This window comes from Perca fluviatilis, chromosome 4 (assembly GCF_010015445.1).
Source record: "Perca fluviatilis chromosome 4, GENO_Pfluv_1.0, whole genome shotgun sequence".
Lineage (NCBI taxonomy): Eukaryota > Metazoa > Chordata > Actinopteri > Perciformes > Percidae > Perca > Perca fluviatilis.
The window spans coordinates 397,740-424,239 of NC_053115.1; the positions used below are offsets into that span (position 1 = coordinate 397,740).

General features: G+C 42.2%; 1 protein-coding gene across 1 annotated transcript in view; it reads left to right on the plus strand.

Moving 5' to 3' along the window:
• LOC120558113 overlaps positions 1-22,439 on the plus strand; it is a 32,667-nt gene extending 10,228 nt beyond the window's left edge. Inside the window, exons 2-4 of the mRNA XM_039799015.1 lie at positions 9,467-9,521; positions 20,426-21,087; positions 22,419-22,439. Coding sequence (XP_039654949.1) covers positions 9,467-9,521; positions 20,426-21,087; positions 22,419-22,439 — 738 coding nt within the window. The remainder of the gene's footprint in view (positions 1-9,466; positions 9,522-20,425; positions 21,088-22,418) is intronic.
• Positions 22,440-26,500: the final 4,061 nt, after the last annotated feature.

Sequence of the window (26,500 nt, forward strand, 5' to 3'; positions counted from 1 at the left end):
TATGTATGTATGTATGTGTGTGTGTGTGTGTGTGTGTGTGTGTGGTGTGTGTATATATATGTATATGTGTGTATATGTGTATGTGTGTGTGTTATGTATGTATATATGTGTATATGTATTGTATGTATATATATATATATATATATATATATATATATATATATATATATATATATATATATATAAATTTTAATTTCTACTGCAATGCCATGGGGTAAATAACTACATTTACATACTGTGAATCGTTTTTTAATCGAATCTTGAGCCTAAAAATCAATATTGATATCGAATCGTGACATTTTCTGAATCGTGCACCACTACTACTACTACTACTACTACTACTACTACTACTACTACTACTACCACTCTTTAAGTTTAGTGGCTCTGAAAGAAAGTTTCTTGCAACAACTAAGCACAGTCCCCCTCCCTTATCTTTCTCTCTTTCTCCGTGAAATGAAGCTACCTTCAAGTGCGGTCGGAAACTTTGAGCTCTAACAATTAGCAGTCGGAAAAGCGTAATTGTGAAATATAAAGTCCACCCGTGCTACATTTGCGGGTTAAAGATAAAGGGCCATTTAAGTGGTGTGAGAGTAGAAATGTGCCTCTCCTTAAGGCGCTGACACACCAACCCAATAATCGGCCGTGGGACAGTCTGGAGAGGTCGGTGACTCGAGTCTGTTCGGTGTGTCCCGTGCCATCGTCAGCCAGAGGAGCCGTCTGCTTTCATTTTGGTCCGATTTGACTTGTTGAATCGGCCAGTGGGCAGTCTGACTCAATGACCAATCTGATTGGTGGAGTGCTAGCCCTTGACTAGATGGACTTCAAGGACTACATGAGCTAGCTAGCTGTTTCTCCAACTTCAGTCAGTACGAGGCAGGATTAGCCGGGAGACTTCTTCTAAACGAGGGCGCACTTCACACTTAGCGTGGACTACCTGCAGAACAGGGACATGGAAGTAGTTCTTTTGGAGATTAGGGTGAACTAGTGTGTGTTGTAGCAGTGTTTTGCCATTAAGAACAAGCTAGCGTGCTAACGGTTAGCCCCCTTTGTTTCGGCTAGTGCCGTAGACACATTCAGAAACCGTACCTCACTCAGAACACCATGGATGGATTTATTTCAAAGTTTGGATGCACCAGAGACACAAAATAACACCCCAAATCCCCAAAAAAGTGATTTTTTTTTTTTTCATAATATGGGCACTTTAAGTAATTTACTTACTTACTTTCCAACACTGCTTGTCAGATACTCTCTGTACTGTGGATATAATTTTGGTTACTATACTAAAAAAAGTAACAAAGCCCCATATACCAAAGCTCTAATTCTGGTTCCCCAAACATATTCTAACTGTTTGTGCCTCATGAACAGCATATGTTGATCAAAGGTCAGCCTGTGAGCTTGTCCCGTGGTCTCTGTCCCACATCTGGAAATGGTCTGGCCGTCCCAAACAAAATGAGGGAGAGGAGAAGTCTGCTACATGAACCTTGAAAGCTGTAATTTAAGGAGTTCCTGTTCAATCAGATTCCTCCATCTCTTCTTCCTTCCTTCCTTCTCTGCAGGGTTGGTGATTACCTCTCCCATCATGCTTCACTTCCCCTTCTTAATCCTCCTTTTCTGTATCCCCCCCTCTTCTTTCCAGCCTCCTTTCCCTAAAATGTATTTCAAACGAGCAAAGTGGCAGTTGTCAATAGCTACAGACACAGAAATGGCACATCCTAAGGAAAACTCATTATGGGACTGGCTCTAGTGGCTGTAATTCTGAATTTGGGGAACAGGGGATACAGTATTAGGGGACCACTAAGGTCTACATAAAAGAGACTTCAGATACAGTATTAGGGGACCACTAAGGTCTATATAAAAGAGACTTCAGATACAGTATTAGGGGACCACTAAGGTCTATATAAAAGAGACTTCAGATACAGTATTAGGGGACCACTAAGGTCTATATAAAAGAGACTTCAGATACAGTATTAGGGGACCACTAAGTCTATATAAAAGAGACTTCAGATACAGTATTAGGGGACCACTAAGGTCTATATAAAAGAGACTTCAGATACAGTATTAGGGGACCACTAAGGTCTATATAAAAGAGACTACAGATACAGTATTAGTGGACCACTAAGGTCTATATAAAAGAGACTTCAGATACAGTATTAGGGGACCACTAAGGTCTATATAAAAGTGACTTCAGATACAGTATTAAAGGACCACTAAGGTCTATATAAAAGAGACTTCAGATACAGTATTAGGGGACCACTAAGGTCTATATAAAAGAGACTTCAGATACAGTATTAGGGGACCACTAAGGTCTATATAAAAGAGACATCAGATACAGTATTAGGGGACCACTAAGGTCTATATAAAAGAGACTTCAGATACAGTATTAGGGGACCACTAAGGTCTATATAAAAGAGACTTCAGATACAGTATTAGGGGACCACTAAGGTCTATATAAAGGCATCCAAAGAGCACCATGTCATGGGACCTTTTAACCTTTTTCCTTACTTCCAGCAATGTGATTAATTGCTGTTGTTGTGCTGCTACTGAGCCTGCAATTAGCTGTCTGATTACCACAGGAACTGATTTAGTGATTATGGGGGATTCCCGAGGGAAATTCAGCTTTCTTCAGGGTTCAAGTTTCCCCCTGAGCGTATTAATTTGTAGTCCACTTTGGTCCTTGGTTGTGATTCTAAAACGGGACCCACACTCAGGAGTCAGACCTGCAACATTTCCCAAACGTCTAGTGTGTCTGCTGACTGCGTGGTGGATGTCCAACAGCTGCTTTTCAGATCTTTATCTGTGTGTGTGTGTGTGTGTGTGTGTGTGTGTGTGTGTGTGTGTGTGTGTGTGTGTGTGTGTGTGTGTGTGTGTGTGTGTGTGTGTGTGTGTGTGTGTGTGTGTGTGTGTGTGTGTGTGTGTGTGTGTGTGTGTGTGTGTGTGTGTGTGTGTGTGTGTGGGGTCCAAAAACGGAGAGTCTAGTATACTTGTGGGGTCCCGACAGCTTTGTGGGGCCCAAAATGCTGGACCCCACAAGTTTAAAGGTCTGTTTGAGGGTTAAGACTTGGTTTTAGGATTAGGGATAGAATTAGGTTAAGGTTAGGGTGAGGGTAAGGGTTAAGGTTAGGCATTTAGTTGTGATGGTTAAGGTTAGGGTAAGGGTTAAGGTTAGACATTTAGTTGTGATAGTTAAGGTTAGGGTAAGGGTTAAGGTTAGACATTTAGTGGTGATGGTTAAGGTTAGGGTAAGGGTTAAGGTTAGACATTTAGTTGGGATAGTTAAGGTGAGGGTAAGGGGCTAGGGAATGCATTATGTCAATGATGGGACCCCACAAAGATAGTACAAATGTGTGTGTGTGTGTGTGTGTGTGTGTGTGTGTGTGTGTGTGTGTGTGTGTGTGTGTGTGTGTGTGTGTGTGTGTGTGTGTGTGTGTGTGTGTGTGTGTGTGTGTGTGTGTGTGTGTGGAGATAATGATTATTACTAGTCAGAAAACACCTGGCAACAGGAAGTAAGAAAAGTGCTTTCTCTGTCTGCCTGTTTGGAAAATTGTCAGTTGCAAAGAACAGATATTTGGCTTGTGGCGATGGGCAGGGTCAGCAGCAGAGCACTGGTGTTAGAGAAATTGCTTAAATTCTGAATTATCTACGTATTTAAGTACTAGTTGTTTCACACTGCAGTCCCTCTATGTTGACTTGTGTGAAATGAGAAGGAATTATGTTATTAGAAGGTTATGTCAATAGCTAACATGCTGACGTAAAAGGTGCTGAGCAAAACTAGGAGCGCCTTGTCACTTATGCTGTGTTTCCATTACATGGTAAAATGAGAATAGCTGTATATGTGTGTATGTATATATGTATGTATATATATATGTATATATGTATGTATGTGTGTATGTGTGTGTGTGTATATATATATATATATAATTTTTTTTATTATTATTTATTGATGTTGTCTTTTTCTTTTATTTACTTAGATATTTGAATTATATTTGTATGAATCTGCAGACTCATATCTGAGTATGTCTGGATACATGGAAAGTTGTCGGGGTCCAGTACATGTGGGTGGGGGGCACTTGGGAACTATTTGGGTTGTTTGTATGGACAGGAACTTGATTTGACTATTTCGAGTGTGTTTGCTTGTTATTTTTGAAAATAAAAGAGACCATGTTCAAAAAAATGAGAATAGCTGGTCCACCTTAAAGGTCAGTCCACCTTAAGTGAGCCTATGCCGAAGTTGTTGCTATAGCTTCGGGGCTAACCCTCTTCACTTTAATTTGGCTTGTGCCAATGCTGTGATCTGATTGGATGATCTACTTGGTGGGATCGAGCCTTTCATTCACCCTAAAATAACTCCTCTTAACCCAGTGAGTTCACCAGAGAGACCTGCAGTCACTCTGAGAGTCCTGGCAGCACGTTACCCTCGAGCTCCTCCAGGCTTCCTGTTTCTGCATGGACCACCAGACCCCGAGTCTCTGGACCAGAGACCAGTGAAGGATATCAGAAGTCTCTTTCCCGGTGCTGGCTGAGCGTTACTGAGCAGCCTCCAACTGAGCTTGAAGACGTAGATGTGACGTGAGCAACCTGTCTGAAAGTGTGAAGTCTTCTGGTAGCTGTGCCGAGAGAAATCTCAATCATTCCCAATCTTACAGAGACGGAGAGCGTAGGTATATGTAAGGAGATAACATAGACACAGGCTAATTACTAAGGGTGTTACGAGATCTCGCGAGATTAAAACGTGATGAGATTTCTCGTCGAGGTGAAAAGTTGTCTCGTGAGGCGATGTGATGGAGCGTGAAATTACTATTGAAGATCCCCCTGCCACTTTTAAATCATTTGTGTGGCAACATTTTGGTTTTCCTGCGGAAATAATAAACGGCGAAAGAGTGACAGACAAGACAATATGTAAACATTGTAAGAAAGAAATGCCGTATACCGCGGCTAACACGAGCACTATGCAGAAACACTTCCAGCACCACCACGGCTCTCTACTAACTACTGCACCCGCCACGAAAACATTAAAAGGGCAAACAACTCTAAAAGCCTTCGCATCTCTGCCCCCGGTAAGTTCAAGAGCCACGGCAATAACCAGGGACATAGGCGTTTTCATTGCAGCTGATATGAGGCCATTTTCTGTAGTGGAAAATGTCATGTTATACAAAACATTTTGCAGTGTTTGCATGTCCTTTACTGCATATAATTCATTAAAATAGTAAAAAAAAAAAAAAAAAGTTAAATAACATTCATCATTAATAGTTGATTTCAAAATGCACCTAAATTGTTTTGCATTTTTTGATTTTTTTTCAGTTGAATAAAAAAACAATTTTCCATTCATATATTTCATCATTGAGGATTTCTTTAAATTTTTTTAAAAAATCTCGTCTCGTTCTCGTGAACCCAATCTCGTGATGTGTCTCGTCTCGTGGAGTAAGCGTCTCGTCACACCCCTACTAATTACTGATCACTAACATGCTAGTTAACATTAGTAATTACTGATCACTAACATGCTAGTTAACATCAGTAATTACTGATCACTAACATGCTAGTTAACATTAGTAATTACTGATCACTAACATGCTAGTTAACATTAGTAATTACTGATCACTAACATGCTAGTTAACATTAGTAATTAAACCTAAACAGCTAATGGAAGTCCAAACTGCCTGTGAGCTTCTCCTGTACTATACGGTAATTCCTCTACTGTGTGACAGTAAGTCTCGTGGTTATGACCCAATCGTTAGCCTATTGTTATAAAAGCGTCTGCTACGGAGCCATAACGTGAGCTACAAGGTAATGGAGCCTTTTATACATTGTCGTGTTTCTTTAGAAATAAACAACGGACAAATAGAGTCTTTAAACTCTTCAGATGTAAAGTTATTCTCTGTCAAAGTGACGTCAGAATGAATGGGAGCCAATGGGATGCTAACGATGATGATATTGAGTCCAGTTCATTGACCCAGTTCAGGTCTAGACACAAAGGGCTATAGCTAAAAAATAATTTAAGTCGTCTACAAAAAACTGGAACCTGTCTCACTACGATGTGGTGTCGCCTGGCAAGCAAAAACGCTAGCCAATCAAATCTGCACGTTCCTGATAGAATGACTTTGTAGGCTCACTTGGTGAATCGTCTCTCCGTATCAATGCCTCCAGGTCTCCAAGGTCTCGGCCTCCTCCACATTCAGCCTTTCAGTCTTTTATTCGCCAACGTTAGGGCTGGGTATCGTTCAAAACATTTCGATGCCAGTACTGTGACTTCGATACCGGTTCCTGAACGATGCTTTTATCGATACCAATTTTATAAAATCCATTTTAACAAAAGCAAATTACAACATTAAGTCAAGTTACTTTATTTGTTACTTTATTTGTTGCAATTTGTTATGCAGCAGGTAGTATAATAAAATCACACACAATCATACACACAATACAGAGATTGCCTACCTTTCAGGCAAATTTAAAAACATAAATAATAAATCAAGTTATCTATGGTTCTTTATAGAATTAAAAAGTAGAATGGCTGCAGGTACAAAGGAGTGTTTATATCTATTTGTTCTGAGTTTTGGACGTATAAAGCGTGATCCGGATGGCAACATCTGAAATTCAGCCCGTAAGGGATGAGAACTATCTGACAGGATAGATTCAGCCCTTTTTAGCATCTGCTTCTGATAGAGTTCCTCCAGGCCTTTTTGCATTAAGGTTACAAATCCTTTATTTATTTTTCAGCTCCTACTACGTGAGACTACTAGAGTTTTTCCTTCATGCCTCTATGACGTTGAACGTTAGACAGCCAATAACAAGCATTACGAGATCTTAGTAGAAGCATGCTGCATGCTTATTGGCTCACTGGCGCTGATGAGACTCCTTAGGTATTGAAATTTGGTATTGAATGAATAGGCTTTTTTCGATACTCGATACTAAGGAGGCAATTCTGTCGGTGCCTAAAAAAAAGTATTGAATTCGGTACCCAGCCCTAGCCTACGTACATGCTGCAGGAAAAGTTGGGAAGTGTCTCAGTGCAGCCAATCAGGAAGTCTGCTTTTGTGCTGTCAGTGAAAACCTTGATTTCAATTAGCCTCCCATTTTATGCTGCCAGCGGGACATCTGTGCACACAGCTGCACATAAACCTGGAAAGGTCTAAGGTCAGTAGTGGAGGCAAACTGAAGGCAATACATAGCCTATAATGAGTAAGAACAGGATAGGATCAAAGTGTGTGTGTGTGTGTGTGTGTGTGTGTGTGTGTGTGTGTGTGTGTGTGTGTGTGTGTGTGTGTGTATTTCTATCTTTTTGAGGACATGTTTTGGAAACCTCTTCAAAAGGCTGTTGATGGTTAAGATCTGGCTTAAGGCTCCATGTTGGTGCTTGTTTGAAGGTCTGGGGCATGTGTTCTGGCAATGAGGGTCTTCACAAGTAGGCTGTATAATTACAAACGTGTGTGTGTGTGTGGGTGGGTTGTTGGGGTACAGTGGCTGCTAATAAGCATGGCATATCATTCTTTCAATCACAATTACGATTATATATTATATACATATCACACACACACTGGTCTGTATGACTGGTTTTGTGTTTTCAGGTGTCTGTGGTTGTTGTATTTAACCGCGTCTGATACCTCTGTAACAAGCTTTTTTTTTGTGTGTGTGTGTGTGTGTGTGTGTGTGTGTGTGTGTGTGTGTGTGTGTGTGTGTGTGTGTGTGTGTGTGTGTGTGTGTTTTTTTGTGTGTGTGCAAGCCTGAAGAGTTTGTGTGTGTGTCAAGCCTGAAGAGTGTGTCTGTGTGTGTGTGTCTGTGTGTGTCTGTCTGTCTGTCTGTGTGTGTGTGTGTGTGTGTGTGTGTTGTGTGTCAGGGCAACATGAAAACAAGGTCCGAGCTGTAAAGCTGCTCTGCTGAAACAGCCTTCGTGAGACTGTAGTTCTGTAGTTTTTGGTGGATAAAATGGAGAGAAAATATTTGCTTGTTTCATCGACTTTAAAAAAGCCTTTGACTCCATTTGGCATGAAGGACTTTTCTTCAAAATCCTTCAAAGTGGAATAGGTGGCAAGGTATATGACCTTATCAAATGTATGTACAAGCACAATCAATGTGCTGTGAAAATTAACAATCAAAGAACAGAATATTTTACCCAAGGACGCGGTGTGAAGCGAGGATGCTGTATAAATCCTGCATTATTCAACCTGTACAGAAATGAACTTGCAGACCAGTTGGACCGATCAGCAGCTCCAGGCCTCACACTCTTAGACACAGAGATTAAATGACCTGATTTTGTTGTCTCCAACAAGAGATGGAGAGATGTAGTTGCTTATAGGACACAGAGAAAGGGAAGAAAGTAAAAACTCACAAGGGAGTCCATGTTCACACCTCAGCTGATCTCCTTCCTCATCATGCATCACTGTATCTGCTCTCATTCATAGTGAAACAGAGCTGCTGGCTGGAGCTTGGACGGTTGTAACACTTTTTTCACCTAAAAACTACTACTACTGCACCTAAAACTACCTTCTTTTTTTTTAAGCCTCACATCTGAAACTTGTTGGCAAAGTACCCACATTTATCTACTACAAATGGCAACAATTTAAATTTCTTCAACTATATCACAGACTTTGTGAGATGATGACAAATACAAGGTGGTCCTTTTTGTAACAACCTACTCCACTACTGGGGTAGGTTGTAACAGGTAGACGAAATCAACAAAAGCTAAGGGTACTCAAGTGATATGCCACAACAATAGTTTTATTTTAAATGAATGGCTGCAACCAGGGTTCCAAATTGGCACCGTTTACCAACCAAATGCTGGTGAAATATGCAAGTGGCTGGTAGATTTGCTTCACTCACCAGCCAAAAAACCCAATGGTAATCTATTGAGTGGCTGGTAATATTTGAACATTCATTAGCCATTTGGCTGGTAGACGAAAAAAGTTAATTTTGAAGCCTGGCTGCAACAATAAAATATGTGTGAATATGGGGAGTGTATGTGTGCGTTTGGGTGCGCATGTCTGTACCTGCACATTCATATCGGTGTTTGTGTGTGTGTAAGTGTGTGTGTTTATGTGTGTGTGAGTGAGCGCAAATTAACATAAACATACTTACCCCCATTCCACAGAACGAGCACATGAAATGCATTCTTTATCAGTCACAATGGTGACAAGAACAAACAAACTAATTAAATGCATTGCTAATCAGAGTCAAAATGGTGACAAATGAAATTGGTTAGGCCTGGAGTGCATGCCTGGTGTCCCCAAAAGCTGCATGAAACACACTTGACCCACACTTGATGGTTGTAACACTTTCATAACACGTGTTACAACCATTACTTTACTAGAGAAACTACAGTTTAACCTGATATAACCCATACAACATTATCTGCAACGGTAGAAGTACTAAACAAAATATTTCTCTCTCTCTCTCTCTCTCTGTCTCTGTCTCTCTCTCTGTCTCTGTCTCTCTCTCTCTCTCTCTCTCTCTCTCTCTCTCTCTCTCTGTCTCTCAGGTGCAGTCTGGTGCAGAAGGAAGTGGGAGGTTGCCCGTCACCTTCAGAGCTGACAGTGAGTTAATCTGTAATTCTGTAAATTCGGCCAATGACTTTGGTTCATCTTGGATACCCAGGTGTCGGAGTCCTTTTTACTAATGTGGTGGTACTGGGCAGCTTCCAGTATGAATGTGATCAGATCAGACTGTGGTAGTACTGGGCAGCTTCCAGTATGAATGTGGTCAGATCAGACTGTGGTAGTACTGGGCAGCTTCCAGTATGAATGTGATCAGATCAGACTGTGGTAGTACTGGGCAGCTTCCAGTATGAATGTGATCAGATCAGACTGTGGTGGTACTGGGCAGCTTCCAGGTATGAATGTGATCAGATCAGACTGTGGTGGTACTGGGCAGCTTCCAGTATGAATGTGATCAGGTCAGACTGTGGTGGTACTGGGCAGCTTCCAGGTATGAATGTGATCAGATCAGACTGTGGTGGTACTGGGCAGCTTCCAGTATGAATGTGATCAGATCAGACTGTGGTGGTACTGGGCAGCTTCCAGTATGAATGTGATCAGATCAGACTGTGGTGGTACTGGGCAGCTTCCAGTATGAATTCAGAGTTCTGCGTCGGGGTTGCTTTGTGATGTCAGTTGGTCCCTATTTATTAACATTTAGATCAGGGGGGTCAAACTCAGTTTCCCAGAGGGCCACACTGGAGAATAAGAATCACACCAAGGGCCAGACATTTAGTTTATTCACATGCTTTTATTTCATCAATAAAGTCAAGGATCTTAGACTGTATTATTGCATATCTCATATAGACTTCTCACTGACCGTTTGGTCAACATAAAGACCCCAAAAAGTAACTTAGCCATCAAAGAAAAACATTGACAGCGACAAAAACATTGAAAAAGCGACAAAAAACTAAATTTTCGTTTAGTTTGTAGTTAGTGTTCAGAGTCTGTTTGCAAGTTTTAGTTTCAGTTTTTAAAGAAAAGTTTAGTTTTTAGTTTTAATGTGCGATGCACAGATTACTTTCTAGGCCGATTCCGATTTTTTCGTTGAGTTTGAACTGCCGATACAGATTTTAGCCGATTCCGATTTCATATTTTCTAACCACTTTACAGCGCACACACACACATATATTATCTTTTCTTTAATAGAACATTTTGCACAGAACATAGAACATGTTTTGAACCGATAATGTATCACTGTTATATTTTGGTCTTGTCCCTCCGCGCCCTACTTTTTCTTTGCAGGTGAAAAAACCCAGACGGAAAACGAGCCAAAAGCGTCTGCAAAAATCACAAAAACATTGAAAAAGCGACAAAAAAATAGGTTGGCCAAAATTTATTGTGAACCTAGATTGATATGCGGGCCGGATCATAATCTGCAAGGGGCCAGATTTGGCCCGCGGGCCTCGAGTTTGACACACGTGTGATTTAGATCCCTGACAATCTCCCTGCAAAAGTTAAAATCAATCACACCATTTAGATCAGAGCCTGAAAGCATTTTTTATTTTGCATCATGCTACCCAGCGCGACTATGTGAAGCCCCCACACCCCCACATCTCCACCCCACCCTCCTCCTCTTCCTCCTCCTCTTCCTCCTCCTCATCTTCATCTTTTGTTCTTTTCACTCTTAAAGTCAAGTTCCTGAGCCGTAGCCGATCCCTGCCTCCTGCCTTTGTCCCTGACCATGAGCGAGAAGCACTTTCAGAGTGTGTGTGTGTGTGTGTGTGTGTGTGTGTGTGTGTGTGTGTGTGTGTGTGTGTGTGTGTGTGTGTGTGTGTGTGTGTGTGTGTGTGTTGTGTGTGTGTGTGTGTGTGTGTGTGTGTGTGTGTGTGTGTGTGTGTGTGTGTGTGTGTGTGTGGAGAGTGGGAAGCTTCTCCCCTCTCTCTCTCTCTCACTTTTGCAGCGATGTCACGGTGAGTATTAATCAGAGTGACCTTTGACCTCCATGAGGTCACCAATGATAGGTGACAAAATCAGCAAATCTTAACACACAAGTATGATGATATCTTGTGTGTGTGATATCAAGAACTTGTGTTTCTTTCAACCAAAATTGCCTAAAAATAACATGGATGCCATACAATGTTCTTCAGGTAAAATTAATGATTACTTTCATAGACTTTTGGATGTTTTATTCAATTTATATGGCATTTAAAAAATCATTTTTTTTTTTAAAATGGTTTCAAGACCGTATCCTGACTAAACTTTGACATGTCTGTAATCATCCATCCACATCCTCTGATCTTAACTATTAGTCAAAATAATTCATATTTCGGAAAAAGCGACGATAACGTTGAAAAACGCGTGAAAAATGTCGGAAAAGAAGCGACAAAAAGCTGTTGGAAAAAGGTGACAAAAAACTCGGAAGAAAAGACAAGAAAAGCCTCAAAAAGCGCTGAAAAAAATAATGTTTATGTGAATGTATAATGTCATAAAAATGTGGTTTATTGGCCATGAAATACATTAAAAAAAGCGCCATAAACGTTATAAAAAGCGCTATAAACATTATAAAAAGCGCTATAAACGTTATAAAAAGCGCCATAAACGTTATAAAAAGCGCTATAAACATTATAAAAAGCGCCATAAACGTTATAAAAAGCGCTATAAACATTATAAAAAGCGCTATAAACATTATAAAAAGCGCCATAAACGTTATAAAAAGCGCTATAAACATTATAAAAAGCGCCATAAACGTTATAAAAAGCGCTATAAACATTATAAAAAGCGCCATAAACGTTATAAAAAGCGCCATAAACGTTATAAAAAGCGCTATAAACGTTATAAAAAGCGCCATAAGTTGATGGGAAGACAACACAAGGGTTAAAAAAAAAAGCCCACATCGGTGAGCCACACTAGCTAAGTCTCCATCAACTTGTCAATCGAATTATCTGATCGTTAAAAACCTCCTGTGAATAAAGCTGAGTGTGAAAGTGTGTTTCCATCCGACTGCTTTAAAGTGAATAACAACCTGTTTTTATTTCCCCTCCGGCACCGCTGAGAGACAGCTCTCTCTTTTTGGAGACATGTATCGCTGTTAGAGCTCCTCCCATTTACTCCGCGGGACGTCCCACGGCTTGTCCTAACCTTTGTTGGTCATTTCCTTCGCGAGTTCCTGATAAATTTTGGCATTTCTTTGATTTTTTGCTATCTAAAATAGCTGTTTATATTTTGCTCGTAAATTAAATTCAAAAAGTCTCTCGTCTCCTCGTTGGTCCACTTCCATCATGTCTTTGTTGACGCCCGTCATGTGTGCAAACAGAGAGGAAATACTGTGAGGAAATGGACTACAACTTCTTCTTCTTCGTTTTCTGGCGGGTTGCAACCATAAAATTACCTAAAACTTAATCGCAATTCATTATTTATTCGGCAAATAACGTTTCCGTCAGCGTTTATCGCATAAGCCGATCTATATATCGATTAAGATAAAATCCGATGAGACCGAACGTATTTCCTTTGAGTCGATATTCATGAAATCCTGTCGAATTTTACTGTTTCCATGACGGCTTTTCCATTCAATATCACTAAAAACACAGCTGGTGTTGCTCTTGGTGGCACTTTGTGCCTTTAAATGCTGTCACTACCTGATGGGAGTCGAGTGCAGCTGTGAGTTGTGCATGCGTCACTTTGTGACAATGACTGTTAGCCACAGAATAGTGTGTCGGGGGCTGAGAACAGGAGGAAGAGGAGGAAGAGGAGCAGGGAAGTGAAGATGGACGATTGTCCTGCTCCTCCCGCAGTGATCTTCTCCTTTTAGCCCTCACATCCCTTTTTCATCCTCCTCTTCATCCTTCTCCTTTTGTCTTTTTAAAGAAACTCTGAACACAAAGAGGAGGAAAGGAGGAAGAGGAGGCTCAAGCTGAGAACTTATAACCTATAGAGAAGCTTTATGATGAAGAGGAGAAAGAGGAGGAAGAGGAGCGATCAGCTGTGACCTTCTCCTTTCGCCCTGAACATGACCCCGCTTTGAGCAAGAGGAGCAGTGACTCGTATCGCATCCCATGCTCTCCTTGCCTCCTCCCTTTTAAGCTCCTCTCCTCTGTCCCCTCTTCCTCCTCCTCCTCTTCCTCACCTCAATCCCCTCCGTCAATAGGTGGCTGGCAGGAGGAAAGAGGAGCACTCAGTCGTGTCTGAGAGCACGCCCCTTTTCTTTTCTACACCCTAAATCCAGCTTTTCTCCTCCGATCCCTCTCGGCTCATGGCTGGCTGCTCCTCCTCCTCCTCCTCTTCCTCTCCATCTTCGTCCCTCACGAGATAAAACAACACAGGAAGAGGTGGTGTAATGGTACCAAGTTTATATAATAGTTTAGAACAGAGGGGTCAAACTCAGTTTCCCAGAGGGCCACACTGGAGAATAAGAATCACACCAAGGGCCAGACATTTAGTTTATTCACATGCTTTTATTTCATCAAAAAAGTCAAGGATCTTAGACTGTATTATTGCATATCTCATATAGTCTTCTCACTGACCGTTTGGTCAACATAAAGACCCCAAAAAAGTAATTTAGCCGCGACAAAAACATGACGGAAAACGAGCCAAAAGCGTCGGCAAAAGTCACAAAAACATTGAAAACGCGACAAAAAAGTAGGCGGGCCAAAATGTATTGTGAACCTAGATTGATATGGTTTATATATGGTATATAGTTTGACACATGTGGTTTAGAATATTCAGTTAGTCATTGTTTTATTATTTTGACTTTTCTGTTTCATTTTCGTTTAGTTTGTAGTTAGTTTTCAGAGTCTGTTTGCTAGTTTTAGTTTCAGTTTCTGAAGAAAAGTTTAGTTTTAATTACAGATGCACCGATTACAACTTTCAAGGCCGATTCCGATTTCATCTTTTCTAACCACTTTACAACACACACACATATGTATTTTCTATCTTTTCTTTAATAGAACATGTGTTGACCAGATAATGGATCACTATATAACAGAACTATATAAATGACTCCTGGTGTGGGACATTCACACACATCTAAAGAGCAACGTTAGAACCATTTCCTTCTTCTCACATCTAATATCACACTAAAGAGAAATGTGATCATTTCAACAATCAGTCCTTCCAGAAAAGAGTTTTTTTGTGATTGCTGCGGGGAAAAATCCTTGATTATGCGGCACGCTTTCTTAAAAAATGTGATGGAATATGCTATATATGATATTTATGCGATGAAATTGCAGGAACTTGCAAAAACTGGTGTTTGATAAAAAAAGAGGAAAAAAAGTGATTAGCATAAAAGTATAAATATTCGGACTTTGGCTGATTATGCGTTGAATTATGCGATCTTGTTTTTCGGGAGGGACTGAACTATCAATATTCAACTTTTTGGTGTTCTTAAAGAAGGCAAGGCAGCTTTATTTGTGTAGCACATTTCAGCAACCGTGCAGTTCAAAGTGCTTCACAAAAAAACCCATCAAAGAGCAGTTAAAAATGAATGATATCATTTAAAAAATCTGATAAAATCTGAGAACAGAAGAGCAGTATAAGGAATTAAAGAAAGGCAGCATCAAAAAGAAAGGTCTTCAGCCTTGATTTTAAAAGATCTGAGAGTTCCAGTGGAGCTGCAGGTTTCTGGGAGTTTGTTCCAGATACAGTGCCTTGCGAAAGTATTCGGCCCCCTTGAACGTTTCGACCTTTTGCCACATTTCAGGCCTCAAACATAAAGATATAAAACTGTAATTTTTTGTGAAGAATCAACAACAAGTGGGTCCCAATTATGAAGTGGAACGAAATTCATTGGCTATTTCAAACTTTTTTAACAAATAAAAAACTGAAAAAGTGGGCGTGCAAAATTATTCAGCCCCTTTACTTTCAGTGCAGCAAACTCTCCAGAAGTTCAGTGAGGATCTCTGAATGATCCAATGTTGACCTAAATGACTAATGATGATAAATAGAATCCAGCTGTGTGTAATCAAGTCTCCGTATAAATGCACCTGCTCTGTGATAGTCTCAGAGGTCCGTGTAAAGCGCAGAGAGCATCATGAAGAACAAGGAACACACCAGGCAGGTCCGAGATACTGTTGTGGAGAAGTTTAAAGCTGGATTTGGATACAAAAGATTTCCAGAGCTTTAAACATCCCAAGGAGCACTGTGCAAGCGATAATATTGAAATGGAAGGAGTATCAGACCACTACAAATGACGAAGACCCGGCCGTCCCTCTAAACTTTCAGCTCATACAATGAGAAGACTGATCAGAGATGCAGCCAAGAGGCCCATGATCACTCTGGATGAACTGCAGAGATCTACAGCTGAGGTGGTAGACTCTGTCCATAGGACAACAATCAGTCGTATACTGCACAAATCTGGCCTTTATGGAAGAGTGGCAAGAAGAAAGCCATTTCTTAAAGATATCCATAAAAAGTGTCGTTTAAAGTTTGCCAAAAGCCACCTGGGAGACACACCAAACATGTGGAAGAAGGTGCTGTGGTCAGATGAAACCAAAATCGAACTTTTTGGCAACAATGCAAAACGTTATGTTTGGCGTAAAAGCAACACAGCTCATCACCCTGAACACACCATCCCCACTGTCAAACATGGTGGTGGCAGCATCATGGTTTGGGCCTGCTTTTCTTCAGCAGGGACAGGGAAGATGGTTAAAATTGATGGGAAGATGGATGGAGCCAAATACAGGACCATTCTGGAAGAAAACCTGATGGAGTCTGCAAAAGACCTGAGACTGGGACGGAGATTTGTCTTCCAACAAGACACTGATCCAAAACATAAAGCAAAATCTACAATGGAATGGTTCACAAATAAACATATCCAGGTGTTAGAATGGCCAAGTCAAAGTCCAGACCTGAATCCAATCGAGAATCTGTGGAAAGAACGGAAAACTGCTGTTCACAAACGCTCTCCATCCAACCTCACTGAGCTCGAGCTGTTTTGCAAGGAGGAATGGGCAAAAATGTCAGTCTCTCGATGTGCAAAACTGATAGAGACATACCCCAAGCGACTTTACAGCTGTAATCGTGAGCAAAGGTGGCGCTACAAAGTATTAACTGAAGGGGCGTGAATATTTGCACGCCCAATATTTCAGTTTTTTATTTGTTTAAAAGGTTTGAAATATCCAATAAATTTCGTTCCACTTCATGATTGTGTCCCACTTGTTGTTGATTCTTCACAAAAAAATACAGTTTTATATCTTTATGTTTGAGGCCTGAAATGTGGCAAAAGGTCGAAAAGTTCAAGGGGGCCAAATACTTTCGCAAGGCACTGTATGTGGAGCATAGAAACTGAACGCTGCTTCTCTGTTTAGTTCTGATTCTGGGGACCACAAGCAGACCCGACTCAGACCACCTGAGAGGTCTTGGGGGGTTCATAGTGTTGCAGCAGATCAGAAACATGTATTGTGACTGTGGCCCGGGTTGGCTCAGTGGGTAGAGCAGGCGCACATACACTACCGGCTCAAAAGTTTGGGGTCACTTAGAAATGTCCGTTCCAGACAGAATACCAGCTGAGATCAGTTGCATGGTTTTAGTGTTAATTTCGTCAGACGAGACTAAATATGTTCGTCAACGACCTTTTTTTCCACGACTAAGACAAGACTGCGCCAATGTCCAAAAACGCTGACTAAGACTAAATTAGCGTGCATTATTGTTGACGAAAAAAGACGAGACTAAAATGTTTTGCATAAAATAAAAACTAAGATAAAATCTCTCTTCATTTTCGTCTACAATCGTCTCCACTTTTTCATCATGAGATAGAATATTCAGCTGTTACCGAGACCCGTTGCTATGGCACCGACAGGTGCCCTAACGACCGTTTTTGTCGTTTACTGGTGAAATAAGGAAGAGGCTCAATATTTATATAACTTTATATCATTTATTTATTTTTATAACTATTTGACTGAAATGGTTATCAGAAATAATTTATTTTAAAAAAAAAAGACTAAAATGTTTTGACTAAAACCTGACTAAAATGGCGAGACTTTTAGTCGACTAAAACTTGACTAACAAAAATGTTTGGCACAAGACTAAGACTAAATTAAAAATAGGTGACAAAATTAACACTACATAGTTTTATTAATCAGGGCAGCAGTTTTCAGATTACATTATGTGCTTACATAATTGCTAAAGGGTTCTCGACTGTTGTAGACAGAAGTGGCTGAAGAAACGCTTGATAGCCATGCTTTGTGGTCTAAATGCCATTCCCAAATTAAAAGTGGTCCAGCTCCCGTATACTCTGACCTTCTGGGGTGTGCCTGACATCATTGGAAAGGAAACACTCAAGTGTTTGTTCCAAGTGTCAGGGTGATTCTAGGCCTCACTGACTGAGTTACAGAGGCTAGAATGGAGGGTTTTTATTTCCCTCCAAGTCCTACATCTGTAAAAGGATGAGAATACACTGCTGCAGGGACGGACTGGGGCTAAAAACCAGCCCTGGACTTTCTCCCAAATAGGCCCATCATCCGGCCATTCGCTCCTAACCGTGCGCGACAGACACTAGCCAGGATGTCCTGATACTATGCCACAATACTGTAGCCTATCAAACGAGGTATTCACAGCAAGTAACCTATCAAAACCAATGATGATAATTGGGGTTGTGTTTATTAGCCATTTGCGGTTGGTACCATCTTTACAACTAAACACTCTCTGTAGAGACGGGTGTTTAGGCTTTTGCTGAGGGTGGTTAGCCAACAATAGTTCCAGGCTGGGACTATCTGTCTTGGGCCGTGTGAAATATTGTGATGTAGAGCATCCTGGGACATCCTGGCACTTCCCTGCACTCTCCCTGTCATCTTTTGTGCTGCAACTATCTTCAACCTGAATAAACAAATGCTTTTAAAGTAACCTATTTTGAATAACCTATTTAATATTTTGTCAATGTCATATTACACTTTTGATTCATATTAAGGCTGTGAAATGATGATCATGACTATAGACCCTATCAATGTTGTCTGTGAAGCTTTCACAAACAACCACCAGGTGTTCCACAACAGTAAACGCAAATATGAAAGACAAGGAAAAACTGCACTCTGATGGAAGACAGACAGAAAGTGCAAGCTAGGATTTTTTGGTTAAACTTTTGGTTAACTTTGGTGAATTATTTCGCCCCCTTCCCTGTTTGTTAGCACGTTTTTAGAGTGGTACCAATGCATGCCTGATGTTTTCCTGTTTAATTTAATACCATAGTCTTCATCCTAGCAGCAGAAGTGAGCTCACTACAACCTCTCATATACAACCGAGTGAAATCGTGGTCAACCCACGATTAATTTCTAACGCGTTTTAATGTTTCAAATTAACCTAACAGAAATTATTAAACACGTTAAGTTTGACAGCACTAAATGGCACGATCATTTTCATAATCATGATGCACACCTGCTCCTGGCACTTACCAGTACCTCTTGCTGATGTGAAATGAACTCTGCTGTCTGTCCCTCATCATGACCAGGCTGTGGATTGGTGATAGCCAGACTAGTAGGCCCACTCTTCTTCCTCAGTTTCTTTTACACGTAGCATATACAGTAAGTGATTGTATTTGCGCCCCCTGCTGTTGGCTGTTAATATCGCTTTATTAGACTTCTTTTGTGCTTTTCCAGAACGGCACAGATTGTCAGTCCGTCCCTGCACTGCTGTAAACACATCTGACAGGTCACAGACAACACAGGGCATTAGCCACATGTCTCAGCTTACTACAAAAAACAATCCAGAAGCCAAAAAAAACTACAAAATGCAACACTTCTCAAATACACAAACACACCCACAACAATCACCTTTCCAATGATGTCAGGCACACCCCTGAATGTCACAGGATACTGGAGCTGGGCCACTTTTAATTTGGGTATGACGTTTAGACCACAAAGCATGGATCTCAAGCGTTTCTTCAGACACTTCTGTCCACAACAGTCCAGAACCCTTTAGACGTTATGTAATAAGCACATAATGTCATCTGAAAACTGCTGCCCTGATTAAAAAAACAATGGTAGGCTATTCTGTCTGGAATGGACATTTCTAAGTGACCCCAAACTTTTGACCAGTGGTGTATACTGAGAGGCTTATTCCTCGAGGCTGAGGTCTAAGGGTTTGAGTCCGATCTGTGATGATGTACTGCATGTCTCTCTCTCTCTCTCTCTCTCTCTCTCTCTCTCTCTCTCTCCCTTTCTCTCTCTCTCTCTCTCTCTCTGTCTCTGTCTCTCTCTCCCTCTCTCTCTCTATCTCTCTCTGTCTCTGTCTCTCTCTCTCTCTCTCTCTCTCCCTTTCTCTCCCTCTCTCTCTCTCTCTCTCTCTCTGTGTGTGTGTCTCTCTCTCTCTCTCTCTCTCTCTCTCTCTCTCCTTCCCTTTCTCACCTAGCTGTCCTATCAAAATAAAGGCGGATAAACACCCCAAAAAATTTATTTTGGCCCTAAACCAGAAGAAGGAAAAGAAATTTGCAATACTCAATATGCAATAGAATCACAAAAAAATTAAAATCGCAATACAAATCTAATCGGCGCCCATGTATCGTAAAAGAATCTCAACGAGACAAAAGCATGGTATGGTCCCAGCCCTAAAATTAATCGCCAACTATTTTGATAATCGATAAAAAAAAAAAAGTACAAATTCTCTGATTTCAGCTCCTTAAATGTGAATATTGTTCTAGTGTCTTCTCTCCTCTGGGACAGGAAACTGAATATCTTTGAGTTGTGGACAAAACAGGACATTTGAGGGCCTGTCATCTTGGGCTTTTTGGGAAACACTGATCCATATTTTTCACCGTTTTCTGACATTTTATAGACCCAACGACTTACCGATCAATCGAGAAAATATTCAGCAGATTAATCGTCTATGAAAGTAATCGTTTGTTGCAGCCCTAGTCTGCTCCATGGCCTCAACTGTAGAGCTGTTTTCAAGTAATGCATTAATAGGTGCATTAATAGGTGCATTAATAGGTGCATTAATAGGTGCATTAATAGGTGCATTAATAGGTGCATTAATAGGTGCATTAATAGGTGCATTAATAGGTGTTAAAATATGTCTCTGTGTCTCTCGTCCTGCAGACTGTTCACTCAACTACCCGCTGGGGAAACATGTGATCCATGAGGTCACCGACGTCTCCTTCAGCCATCTGGCCTGTGAGGACCAGGCCGCCGTGGTCGTCCACTGGTCTGCCAGTCCACTAGGTACTCGTCTGGTTGTCTGTTTACCTGTCTGTCCATCGTCTGGTTGTCTGTTTACCTGTCTGTCCATCGTCTGGTTGTCTATTTACCTGTCTGTCCAGCGTCTGGTTGTCTATTTACCTGTCTGTCCAGCGTCTGGTTGTCTATTTACCTGTCTGTCCAGCGTCTGGTTATCTATTTACCTGTCTGTCCAGCGTCTGGTTGTCTATTTACCTGTCTGTCCAGCGTCTGGTTATCTATTTACCTGTCTGTCCAGCGTCTGGTTATCTATTTACCTGTCTGTCCAGCGTCTGGTTGTCTATTTACCTGTCTGTCCAGCGTCTGGTTGTCTATTTACCTGTCTGTCCAGCGTCTGGTTGTCTATTTACCTGTCTGTCCATCGTCTGGTTGTCTATTTACCTGTCTGTCCATCGTCTGGTTGTCTATTTACCTGTCTGTCCATCGTCTGGTTGTCTATTTACCTGTCTGTCCAGCGTCTGGTTGTCTATTTACCTGTCTGTCCAGCGTCTGGTTGTCTATTTACCTGTCTGTCCAGCGTCGGCGTTTGTCTATTTACCTGTCGTCCCCGTCTGGTTGTCTATTTACCTGTCTGTCCAGCGTCTTGGTGTCTATTTACCTGTCTGTCCAGCGTCTTGGTGTCTATTTACCTGTCTGTCCAGCGTCTTGGTGTCTATTTACCTGTCTGTCCAGCGTCTTGGTGTCTATTTACCTGTCTGTCCAGCGTCTGGTTGTCTGTACTGTCACCGCCGTTGTGTTATTTACCTGTTATGTTGTCTATTCTGTATTATTTACCTCCTGTCTATTTCAGCTTGGTTGTCTATTACGCGTTCTGGTTTTACCTGTCTGTCCAGCGTCTTGGTGTCTGTTTACCTGTCTGTCCATCGTCTGGTTGTCTGTTTACCTGTCTGTCCAGCGTCTGGTTGTATGTTTACCTGTCTGTCCATCGTCTGGTTGTATGTTTACCTGTCTGTCCATCGTCTGGTTGTCTATTTACCTGTCTGTCCAGCGTCTTGGTGTCTATTTACCTGTCTGTCCAGCGTCTTGGTGTCTATTTACCTGTCTGTCCAGCGTCTGGTGTCTGTTTACCTGTCTGTCCAGCGTCTTGGTGTCCATTTACCTGTCTGTCCAGCGTCTTGGTGTCTATTTACCTGTCTGTCCAGCGTCTTGGTGTCTGTTTACCTGTCTGTCCATCGTCTGGTTGTCTGTTTACCTGTCTGTCCATCGTCTGGTTGTCTATTTACCTGTCTGTCCATCGTCTGGTTGTCTGTTTACCTGTCTGTCCAGCGTCTTGGTGTCTATTTACCTGTCTGTCCAGCGTCTTGGTGTCTATTTACCTGTCTGTCCATCGTCTTGGTGTCTATTTACCTGTCTGTCCATCGTCTTGGTGTCTATTTACCTGTCTGTCCAGCGTCTTGGTGTCTGTTTACCTGTCTGTCCATCGTCTGGTTGTCTATTTACCTGTCTGTCCAGCGTCTTGGTGTCCATTTACCTGTCTGTCCAGCGTCTTGGTGTCTATTTACCTGTCTGTCCATCGTCTGGTTGTCTATTTACCTGTCTGTCCAGCGTCTTGGTGTCTATTTACCTGTCTGTCCAGCGTCTGGTTGTCTATTTACCTGTCTGTCCAGCGTCTTGGTGTCTATTTACCTGTCTGTCCATCGTCTGGTTGTCTATTTACCTGTCTGTCCAGCGTCTGGTTATCTATTTACCTGTCTGTCCAGCGTCTGGTTGTCTATTTACCTGTCTGTCCATCGTCTGGTTGTCTATTTACCTGTCTGTCCATCGTCTGGTTGTCTATTTACCTGTCTGTCCATCGTCTGGTTGTCTATTTACCTGTCTGTCCATCGTCTGGTTGTCTATTTACCTGTCTGTCCAGCCTCCACAGGGAGAGAGTTAGAGAGAGTAGGGCAGTGAGGGAGGAGGAGCAGGAAAGGAAAGACCTTCAAAGTGCTCTAATCTGTAAGATTACCCAGCTGTGTGTGTGTGTGTGTGTGTGTGTGTGTGTGTGTGTGTGTGTGTGTGTGTGTGTGTGTGTGTGTGTGTGTGTGTGTGTGTGTGTGTGTGTGTGTGTGTGTGTGTGTGTGTGTGTGTGTGTGTGTGTGTGTGTGTCTCTCTGTGTGTGTGTGTGTGTCTGCGTGTGTGTCTCTCTGTGTCTGTGTGTCTCTCTGTGTGTGTGTGTCTCTCTGTGTGTGTGTGTCTCTGTGTGTGTGTGTGTGTGTGTGTGTCTCTGTGTGTGTGTGTGTGTGTGTGTGTGTCTCTCTGTGTGTGTGTGTCTCTCTGTGTCTGTGTGTGTGTGTGTCTCTCTGTGTCTGTGTGTGTGTGTCTCTCTGTGTGTGTGTGTGTGTGTGTGTGTGTGTGTGTGTGTCTGTGTGTGTGTGTCTCTCTGTGTCTGTGTGTGTGTGTGTGTGTGTGTCTGCGTGTGTGTCTCTCTGTCTGTGTGTCTCTGTGTGTGTGTGTGTCTCTCTCTGTGTGTGTGTCTCTCTGTGTCTGTGTGTGTCTCTGTGTGTGTGTGTCTCTCCTCTGTGTGTGTGTGTCTCTGTGTGTGTGTGTGTCTCTGTGTGTGTGTGTGTCTCCCCTGTGTGTGTGTCTCCTCTGTGTCTGTGTGTGTCTCTGTGTGTGTGTGTGTCTCCCTCTGTGTGTGTGTGTCTCTCTGTGTGCACCCTCCTGTGTCTGTGTGTGTGTGTGTCTCCCTGTGTGTGTGTGTGTGTGTGTGTGTGTGTGTGTGTGTGTGTGTGTGTGTGTGTGTGTGTGTGTGTGTGTCTCGTGTGTGTCTCTGTGTCTGTGTGTGTGTGTGTCTCTCTCTGTGTGTGTGTGTGTGTGTGTGTGTGTGTGTCTCTCTCTCTGTGGCCTGTGTGTGCGGCTCCTGTGTGTGTGTGTGTGTGTGTGTGTGTGTGTGTGTGTGTGTCTCTCTCTGTGTCTGTGTGTGTGTGTGTGTGTGTGTGTGTGTGTGTGTGTCTCTCTCTGTGTCTGTGTGTGTGTGTGTGTGTGTGTGTGTGTGTGTGTGTGTGTGTGGCTCCCTCTCTGTGTCTGTGTGTGTGTGTGTGTGTGTGTGTGTCTCTGTGTGTGTGAAGTATAATTAGAAAAGGTATGTGATGATGAGAGGTATGGTGAAAAGGGGTATGTGATGATGGGGGTATGGTGAAAGGGTATGTGATGATGTGTGGGGGGGTATGGTGAAGGGTATGTGATGATGATGTAGGGGTATGGTGAAGGGTATTGTGATGATGTGGGGGTATATGTGAAGGGGTATGTGATGATGTAGGGGTATGGTGAAGAGGGTATGTGATGATGTGGGGGTATGGTGAAGGGGTATGTGATGATGTGGGGTTATGGTGTGAAGGGTGTATGTGATGATGGGGGTATGGTGAAGGGTATGTGATGATGTGGGGGGTATGGTGAAGGGTGTGTATGTGATGATGGGGGTATGAGTGAAGAAAGGGGTATGTGATGATGTGGGGTATGGTAGAAGGGTTGTAGGGTGTGATGTGGGGGTATGGTGAAGGGGTATGTGATGATGTGGGGGGTATGGTGAGAGGGTATGTGATGATTAGGGGTATATGGTGAGGGTATGTGATGATGTGGGGGTATGGTGGAAGGGGTATGTGATGATGTGGGGGGTATGGTGAAGGGTATGTGATGATGTGGGGTATGTGTGAAGGGTATGTGATGATGTGGGGTATGGTGAAGGGTATGTGATGATGTGGGGTATGGTGAAGGGTATGTGATGATGGGGGTAGTGGTGAAAGGGTATGTGATGATGTGGGGGGTATGGTGAAGGGTATGTGATGATGTGGGGGGTATGGTGAAGGGGTATGTGATGATGTGGGGGTATGGTATGTTATGGGGGTATAGTGAAGAGGGTATGTGATGATGTGGGTAGGTGAGAAGGGTATGTGATGATGTGGGGTATAGTGAAGGGTATGTGATGATGGGGTATGTGAAGGTATGTGATGTGGGGGGGTATGTGAAGGGTTATGTGATGATGTTGGGGGTATGGTGAAGGGTATGTGATGATGTGGGGGGTATGGTGAAGGGGTATGTGATGATGTGGGGGGTAGGTGAAGGGGTAGTGATGATTGGGGGGGTATGGTGAAGGGTATGTTGATGATGTAGGTGTATGGGGAAGGGTATGTTGATGATGTGAGTATGAGTGAAGGGTATGTGATGATGGGGGTATGGTGAAGGGGTATGTGATGATGGGGGGTAGTTGGGTATGTGATGATGGGGGTATGGTGAAGGGTATGTGATGATGTGGGGTATGGTGAAGGGTATGTGATGATGTGGGGGTATGAATGTGGATGTGATGATGTGGGGGTATGGTGAAGGGTATGTGATGATGTGGGGGGTATGGTGAAGGGTATGTGATGATGTGGGGGGTATGGTGAAGGGTATGTGATGATGTGGGGGTATGGTGAAGGGTATGTGATGATGGGGGGGTATGGTGAAGGGTATGTGATGATGTTGGGGTATGGTGAAGGGTATGTGATGATGGGGGGGGCCAAGGGAACTTTATCAGGATGCTTAGTATCTGGATCCATGTAATAACTGGCCTTTAAAAATAAAAGTCTGACTGCCTCTATGGGAATTTAACATAGGGGTGTAGTGACTTTAGTGTCCAGTGGTTTAGACAGTATGGCTGTGTGTTGAGTTATTTTGAGGTGACAGCACATTTACACTGTTATACAAGCTGGACACTTAATACTTTACATTGTAGCAAAGGGTCATTTCTTCAGTGTTGTCCCATTAAAAGATATAATGAAATATTTACTAAAATGTGAGGGGTGTACTCACTTTTGTGAGATACTGTACGTCTCCAGGACATTGTCTGTGTGTATGTTCATGTCATGTTCTGTTGTTATACATGTTTCTTTGTTTTTCCTACTTGGAAGTTGATGTAATTTGTGGTAATCCTTCATGTATGTCTGTTGGTGTTATTAATCTCATGTATGTTTGTGTGTATGTCCACTTATTTTATACGAGCTACCCAGGGATGCACAAAGAATTTCAGCCTTGGCTGACAATAAAGATGTATCGTATCGTAGAAGCATAAATCTTTGGCGTAGTGTGGAGTATTACCCACATTAGCCGACATTTATTTAATCCTACGAAAGGACAAGAAACATTTAAAACCTGGTGTTGTCCTCCTATCCACCAACAAGCTCCTTTTTGTTTTTCTGTGTCATTTTTTTTTAAATGAAAACCTTTTTTCAACACTTTTTTTCAATGGTTTTTGTAGATTTTATTTCTGCGTTTTTGAAGTTTTTTCCGACATCTTTTGTCACTTTTTTTTTCAAATGCTATAAAATTGAATAAAATACACAAATTCAATAAAAGTAGTGAACTGATCATTTATTTAACTTGTGACACAAGAGACACGACAGAGAAAACTTAAGAAACCGCCAGACACACAGACACACACACAGACACACAAACACACACACAGACACACACAGACACACAAACACACACACACACAGACACACAAACACACACACACACAGACACACACAGAGAGAGAGAGACACACACACACACACACACAGAGAGAGAGAGACACACACACAGAGAGAGAGAGACACACACACAGACACACAAACACACACACAGACACACACAGACACACAAACACACAGACACACAAACACACAAACACACACACACACACACACAAACACACAACAGACACACACACACACACACAGACACACACACACACATAGACACACACACATACACACACACACACAGACAGACACACACACACAGAGACACACACACACACACACACACACACACACACACACACACACACATACACAGACACACACACACACACACACACAAACAGACACGTACGCATACTCACATACACACACACACACACAGACACACTCACACAGACACACACACACACACACAGACAGACAGAGTAAGGCAGTTCTAGACAGATACACAGCG